The sequence below is a fragment of the Malurus melanocephalus genome, unplaced genomic scaffold (assembly GCF_030028575.1).
Source record: "Malurus melanocephalus ecotype Western Australia unplaced genomic scaffold, MMel_1.1 scaffold_55, whole genome shotgun sequence".
Taxonomy (NCBI): Eukaryota; Metazoa; Chordata; class Aves; order Passeriformes; family Maluridae; genus Malurus; species Malurus melanocephalus.
In genome coordinates this window covers 443,545-451,669 of record NW_026623287.1, presented here as the reverse complement: position 1 = coordinate 451,669, position 8,125 = coordinate 443,545, and the positions used below count along the sequence as shown (strand labels likewise).

At 40.8% G+C, this 8,125-nt stretch overlaps 1 protein-coding gene across 2 annotated transcripts in view; it reads right to left on the bottom strand.

The window, feature by feature from the left end:
• Nucleotides 1-305: 305 nt before the first annotated feature.
• Nucleotides 306-8,125, bottom strand: part of KIAA1328 (KIAA1328 ortholog) — a 170,531-nt gene continuing 162,711 nt past the window's right edge. The window contains exon 11 of one of the 2 annotated variants that reach the window (XM_057365599.1): nucleotides 306-2,781. In XM_057365599.1, coding sequence (XP_057221582.1) covers nucleotides 2,565-2,781 — 217 coding nt within the window. In that variant the 3' untranslated portion in view covers nucleotides 306-2,564. The remainder of the gene's footprint in view (nucleotides 2,782-8,125) is intronic. The other variant, XM_057365598.1, reaches the window with a different exon arrangement.

Genomic DNA, 8,125 nt, shown 5'->3' with positions numbered 1-8,125 from the left:
CAATCATTGATTTTTTTTTCTAAGGCTATAAATGTTTTAATAACTTCAACTTTGTAGTGCCTCATGGCAAAATATCTTTGCTTGCATTGACTGCTAAACACTATTCCTAATGTAGTGCTGAGAACCAGAGCAAGAGCCAGCATTATAAAAAATTATTTTCCACAGGGTCTAGGAAATTAATAGCTTTTGTTTCTTTTGTCCGCATCTCACAGAGAGTTAAAGCATACAGCTCTTCACCCATCAGGCATTTCAACCMTCTTTACACCAGAAAACTTTGCTTCACAAAGGTGTGACCCCTGTCCAGCTGATGGACAGCACCTTGAGCCTAGAGCCCACAAACTTGACAATGTCCTTTTAAAAAGAGCTACAAGCAAAAAATACAGATTCAGGCCAAAAGTCACCTTCAGAATTAGATTTTTTTATGGACTAAATGATCATAAGGAATCCTAAAGCAGTTAAATATTGGCACCCACAAAAGAACCAAAGAACAGAATGCTCCAATGGAGTGTTCTCAACTGGGTAGACAAAGGCACCTTTCAAGAAAYATACATGTATTTTTTGCTGCTTTGAAAGGTCAGTTAGCATTTATTAGAAAAGGCAATTAAAGTTTCAGTCAAACTAGAAAAGAGACGAGAAGCAATTGGACTGAAATCAGAGAACTGTTTCTTTATAAATGCCAACACTTAACCAAAAAACTACCAACAAAGCTGAAAAARCACATAAAACAACCCCAAACCCCAAGATCCATGTGATGGTTATCCCCAACTTTCCTGCTGGCCCTTGTACATTTTTCTCTTCTTTCTCCTCCTTTGTCCTGCCCTCTTTAAGCAGCAAACTACTCAGCCAGCAGAATGAGRAAACTTAACTCCCCCACCTGCCCTCCTTGGGCCAGGACACTGAACACATCTCTGGGGCTCTTAGCAGGAACCTGTGCCTTCACAGGCTCAGGGAGCAGAACGAGAGAGACATTAAACAGCAGATAGACATACTCCAAAAAACTGTAACACTTCACTAAAAGCAGGACAAACCATGCAAGGACTTTCCACAGCAGTAATTTTCTGGTCCAGCAATGCTGTTTCCCTCCTCTGAACTCCTCCAAGCCGCTTTTAAAATTCAGCGGGGATGCACAGAAAGGATATCACCTAATTTGTGATTAAGGCTGGGCCTGAATGAAGCCGCCCAGAGTAACCTGAGGTTCTTCTTCCCCTTCATTCTCCTTTTGTTTCACTGACAGAGGAGCACGGTGCTGCCAGGGGCTCTCGTCAGAGATCCACCTCGCAGAGCATCGCACATTGCACAGCAGCARCGTTGGAGGCAGGCAGCAGCCATACCCCAAGCATCGGTACAGCAACTCAACCCAGCCATTAAGATAAGCAGGGTTGCCTAAAGAGACTGTCTGAAAAGCAGTACCRGCCCATGAAGTGGTGTTTGGGAGCAAATGGCCTAGAACTTGCCCGTACTGGATCAATTCTACCTTTCCCTCGCTGCAATTTTACTGTGCAAAATGAGTATTTTAGACTCATATTTCTAGGAACACATGCCGGTGGCTACTGTTACAATAAAATATGAACACTGCATTGTGGAGAAAATGACCATTAATCCTGTAATGTGCAGTCATTTTTACCAATTCGGCACATTTCTTTAAATAACCAAGTACATGCAGTAGATGGAAATGCATTTAAATAAACTGAAATAGATACAGCATGAATAATTAAAGCTGGCAGGAAAGTGTGCATTGCAAGCTGCTAGTGGAAATAATTACTGATTTGTCTTATTTACAATGGAGCCTGGATGCAGGATCAAAATAGTGCAAGTTAGTGAAAATGTCTTAAGACTGCTCTTATACTACCACTACTATGTATTTCATCTTGAAAACTACATCAAATAGGTTTTGGATCCCTACAATGTCTGACTCTGTTCTGCTCTTTCAGGGTTAYGTTACCCAGCACATAAACTCTGTCAAATAGCACTGATTTAAAGAGGAATATAATTCAAACCTGTGCCTAGTACATCAACCTGCAACATCATCTGTTAACATTATCAGACACTGTAGAGTTGAGCTTACGATATATCCCCTAAAAACTCAGTGTGTTAAATATCAGAATGTTGAAGGAAAACGTAGTTCATTAAATCAGTTGAAAAGTACTAAAGTGCTTGTACCTTTATAAYATGCCAGGTTTTAAACAGATTTGTTTAATTAGAAAATAATCTGCTTTGAACATGCTGGTTCTTGAATGTTAGGCAGTTCTTGCAAACTGCTTCGGAGCCAAAAAAATCGATAATGAAATATACTTCCGATATAAGGCTGGCAAAACTGTGAGTTCAATCTATTAGAAAATGTTGTAGATTAAGAAAAAATGCTATTTTAAATTGATTACTTGGCACATTAAAGGTTTAGGAAAAAAAGTTAACACTTCTGATTGGCCTACCCCAACAATATAACTTGCATCATGATTACCAAATCCAAAACGAAACTGGATGCTAATTAGCTATGTCTTAGAAGAGGGAAAATGAGCAGTGATCACTCAAATAATTTAAGAGTAGCTGTAGACCRAGGAGTTGTGTCAAATGAAGAAGATCTCCTCGAGGAGCCGGCTCTCCTCCAGCTCCTCTGCTCTGCTGCTGGGGCTGCAGGGGCTGTGGCACCAGGATGAGGTCAGCGTGTGGCGGGCACGGCRGGGCGTGTGCGCTTTGCTGCTGTCACAAGGCTCTCGGCAGAGGTGTCCCGGCACGGATGTTGGGTTCATGGCTTCCACCAGGTCAAGGAGAGAGGCTTCGTACCTACACAAACACACCGAGAAAGCAGAGCTCCATTAAGATCGCAGCACCGTGCAGGAATTGGATCCAGTTTTCCTGCCTCCGTAAATCAGATTAGACCTAGATTTGTCTGACAGGGGCCACCGGCACTGAAGGAATTTTGCTGTATGGACTGCTRTCAGTAATGACAACACAGAGGTATTGAAAAAGAGGCAAGCAAAGCATGGGAACTCAGCTCAGGTTATTTTAGGCTGTTTCATCATCTTTTCCATTTGAGATGTGTAATGTCTTAGTGGCACTCTGGAGACTGAACACAGACCTCAGAGAGATGACAGCCAAATACACCGAACAGGTACAAGGCAGACCCACGCCAGTAATGGTAAAGTGACTTATACACATGCTGCACTTTTTTTTTTTTTTTTTTTTTGATTAGACCTCTACACTTGATTTAGTTTCTCAGGGATTTGAAAACAGCAGGAGACTTTATTATTATTGCCACAAACTACATGTGCTTCCTGTAAATCTCTGTGTACTATATGGAGTCTGTCTGGTGGAGGCAATGAAGGAATAGAATCCAAGCAATGCAATACAAAACCAGCACTTGAGGCACCAAGAGAAAAGGCAAAGRTGCTAAGCATTACTCAGGCTGTCCTTTAAGTGCAAGTGCAGATGTGGGGGAAGGTTGCAAGCCAATGTTATCTGGTAATGCTCACTGAATAATGGCTGCTACTTCAGACAGGGACTTTCTATTAATATTCACAGGAGACAGGACCTGATCTAAATACCAGCACAGGATTGATCTTTACAATATATTTCCTCCTGTCCAATTTTAAATGTCTTAAACAATACCATTTCCACTGCTTCCCCAGGGAGACTGTTCTCCAGTGATCTCTCAGTGATATGTAAGAGACATCACTCCAGAGTTTTACCCAAAAGTCTCCTTTGTTCCATCCTACTGTTAGCATCAACCTGCCTGATGTTCCCAACCCCGAAGTAATTCACACATTCAAAAACTTTTATGGACAAAACATTMTTCACATTATTCACCAAACTTAAACTATCAGCACAGGTAACTGGATACATAGGGTATCTGTCTCGTAAGCAAAAAAAAGTTGATCCATAGCATGAGGAAACATCCCAAGCTGTTCCCTGCTTTGAAAAAAAAACTGTTTCTCCTTTCATGACTGTAGGAACCCATAATGACTAAGCAACTAAAAGCAGCTGGGGCAGGTTGCTGAACTCAGATTCCTTAGGACAAACATTTACAACAGTTTCTGGATGTGAGAGATTAGCAGTGCTCCTGAAGGCAGGTCCTCATCTGTGCTGTCCAACAGTMAAAGGTTTTCCTTCCCCAAACCAGCCCTGCCATGAAAAACACCCTTCTTTATCCCCTGTCACAGAATCATTTAGGCTGGAAAGGACCTCCAAGATCATCGAGTCCAACCTTTGACTGGTCACTGCCCAASCAGACCAGAGCAGAAAGTGGCACGTGTGGTCATTTCTTGGAAGCCACCAGGGAGGGTGACTCCACCACCTTCCTGGGAAGCGCCTTCCTAGGCTCACTTCATTCCTATGAAGTTACTTCATCCATGACAAAGTAATTCACTGTTAGGTCTGAGACACAGAACTACTCCCTCAGCTCAAAGGAGTTAGCAGTGRTACTGACGGGTTAATATTGATGTTAATGGTGACTACTGAAGTTTTGGTATAAAAGCATTTATTTCCTTCAATTTTTATTGTTTCTTCCAATCTGATGGTCAGCATCATTTCTAATACAGCCTGGATTGACATTAYTGCCTCACAGGGCTCCCTCCTCTGACTAGAGATTGTTTTATTTTCCTGCAGATGCACTACCTTGAATCCCACTCACAGTCAAAAACCCAATTTGAAAATTTCCACATTTTAAGCTTGTCTACATGTCTATTACCTAAATAGCAAAAAATGAGTGGCTCAAAATGAAAAAATACAGCTTTATTTTTTCAATTGAATGCTGTACGTGGCTAACCCTAAGCAAATGTGATGTCTTTCAGTTACTTGAACCAAAAAGTTCAGAAGGACATGAAGTTTTGGGTAGCCAAACAAGATCATTTTAGAGAAATCTGTTGTTTGTACTAGTATTCAGAAAATATCCTTTAAAAACTACAACTCTGTAAAAGATATCTCCAACAAGAAATGGAATAAGCTGCACTGACAGCAAGAGCTTGCACAGATATATGAGACTTTTCACATGGAGAAAGTTTAGGACTAGACTATATAGATAGACACATATGGTTTGAACCCCAAAGAAACCCAGTTAACACATACACTGGTTTCATTAGCCACACCTAAAACTTCTTTTTAGATTAATCTGGTCTAGCATACAAATGCTTATCTCCTCTGACGGTAGTGCTATCATAAAATTTCAATTTCTCCAGCAGCCACATTCAATCACAGATTAGGCAGGGGAAACCAAACCAGCCAATGCATTTATAGCAAATGTGCAGGCCCTACGTTTCAGCAGTACCTTCGAGTTCATTTCTTCTGCAAGTTTATCTAACTTTTACAGCATTCCTGCTATCAGGAAGGCTAAATGATTTGGCAGATTACAAGCACAGCAAATAGCAAAGATTATGTAAAAGACCAGGTGTTGTAAATCAGTCTATTTGACACCACAGTTATATATGCAATAAAGTGAATGAACTCTGCTAACAGAGCGATATCTGATAAAGAGAATGCTCCTTGCAGGTATTTAGTGTTTAATCCCAGGATAATGGTTTGCCCTGGTTTGTCTAACATCAGACATCATCTGGCTGGAGGCAACAGAGTAGACCTGGAATGGTTTGAAACTTGCAAAGACAATTTTTGCACCATTTACTTGTATCCTAATATTTAAAGAGACACAGTCAGAATGCTCAAATCCTGAAATGTAACTTTCTCTAAAACTAGGGTATGTATTCTTTGCAGGACCTAAACAAAAGCATAAGTGAAAAGAAGCTTCCTTATTATTATTATTATTATTATTATTATCATTATTATTATTATTATTATTATTATTATTATTACTATTATTATTATTACTATTGACATTATTGTTACTGTTATTATTAATACAACAGTTAATGGCTTCAGTGAAGTCAAAGCTATAAGATCAGACACTGAAGAGTCAGAACATTTCAAACAGAAAAACTGATCTGGCAAACTTGGCTTGTGAACAGTGAATGGTCTTTTAAAGCCAACTAATGGCCAAGGGTCCCTTTGTATTGTTCCTGCTTCCTGAGGAGAAAAAAAATCCCAAACATTCTGCAGAAGTACCAGCACTGCACATTAAGACACCTACAGAAATTATTCATGTATAGATGTTCAACCAAGCAACCAAATGTCCCATCAGTGCTGGTGCTTACACACGTTTTCTTTGATAGGTTTGCCCTCCCYACAGAAGGAAAATGGCACAGGCAACTGGCCCTTTAAGGATGGTGATAATTCAGTCTGTCCTCATTTTTTTGGTACAGTTGCCAGTGTGCTGGAAGGAGAGTAAYCCAGGTTCTTGTTAATGGATCCCTTTGGGTGTCTTAGAATGAAATGACACAATGACCAATGGGTTAAAATATACTCAGGCTCGGTGGGAATGCCCAGGAACCTCCCYTGAGTGGGTGGGGAGCTTTCATTCCTCTGGTGGAAGGCCCAGGAATGAGTGTGGGGGCACTTCAGGGGTCTTTGATAGTTGATGATCCCTTCTCAGCTGCCTCTCAGCTGAGGGATAATTCCCCATCCCCAGGCATTATCCCAGGCATTCCCGGAGGGAAGGAGGGMAGTTCTACAACTCAAGGAGTTGTGTAAGGAAGGGCAATGAGCATGGTAAGAAGCACMATCTYRCCTTGCAGGATCCAGGCTGTGACAGCTCACCACCTCTCTCTGCAGACTGGCACAGCACACCCAAAAACTCACCTCCTCCCTCGAGGGATGCAAACCTGGCCTCCACAAAGCACCCTGGCGCCTCCACAAATGGGCAAATGTTTTGAGTCATTAATCATTAATAGTCCAGTCTCTCACAGCATCTCCRCAACAGACTGGAAAATAATCTCTTTTTTTGACACTTCCCCATGTGTACTTTTTCATCTAACTTTAATGAGCTTGAAAGACTGCTTGTTTCATCATGGGAGAAGAAAATTTGTAAGGTCTACAAGTTAGGATAAGAAGTCGAACTATTTAGACAGATAAAGTTTGGTGAAAGTAATCTTACAAAGTGTACAAAAAAATTCATGAGGAGAGGGAACACTAAGAATTAGTGTACAAAGCAGAAGGAAGACAGGGCCATGGGCAAGAGGATGGAGACAAGAGTAGGGAGACCAGACCAAGGTAAGCTTTGAAACTCATCTTTCAATGAAGAAGTTTCACCTTTGCTTTTATTATAGAACATGAAACTCCCARTGCAGCTCAGAGAGCAGCACAGTGATGCCCAGAGAGGTATGATCTGAGAGGTAGGGACCCCTGGGATCGGAGCAGAACTGTGACCTGGGCAGTGAAATYCACCCTGATCAGGCATTGCACAGGGGTGTGACAGCATTTCCTTCTTCTCCTCTGCACTACTAAAACAGGCTTCTAGAAACTTGTCTCCTCAGCCACTAAAACTCTTCTGGAAATTTTATTAGAAACTCTCAGCATTGGCTCTTAATTAAATTAGTATCTAGCAGAGTTTATAAACTCTTAATGTAAAAAGAGTTTTGTAGTCTATCACTAAGATAACAGGAAACATCATAAACCATTATGATTCAAAACAGATCATTAAACATTCACATTTTAAAAAGAAAAACCAAAATAAACACAAGATGGCACAGACCCAAATCCCTGTTTCCACAATATTTCTTTTTCACTGCTCATGCAGCAGGAATACAGCTCTCTGAACACCTACAGGTGCATCTTTGTCCCATGTTTCCAAACTCAATGGGAAGGAAAGCTTCCACATTTTTAAGACAAGCACACAAATATGGCTAATGCTCTGGGAACCATAAGACCAATTATGCCCTGGATRGTTGCTAGGAAATCACCTGAATCCACTTGGTATTCCTTCTGATAAAACCTACAGGGCAATCAGAGCTCAGACARTACCACAATGTACAGTACCTGAAAAATGGCCAGATTATGCTACAGTGATGCCCAGAACTCGTAACTGTACAGGATATTAGAAAGAACAGTGCTCTTGTAGGTAACCACAAAGCCTACTTGCTTCAATTGGCTGAACAGTGATGTTTATTTATTTAGACATTTGGGATATGCCAATGGATTTTTAATGTTTGTCTATTTCCCGCTGCTGGTAAAATATATTATATTTCTTATACACTGTCCAATTTTTAAACTAGACTATTGTATTTTCATATCATGCAGTCCCATT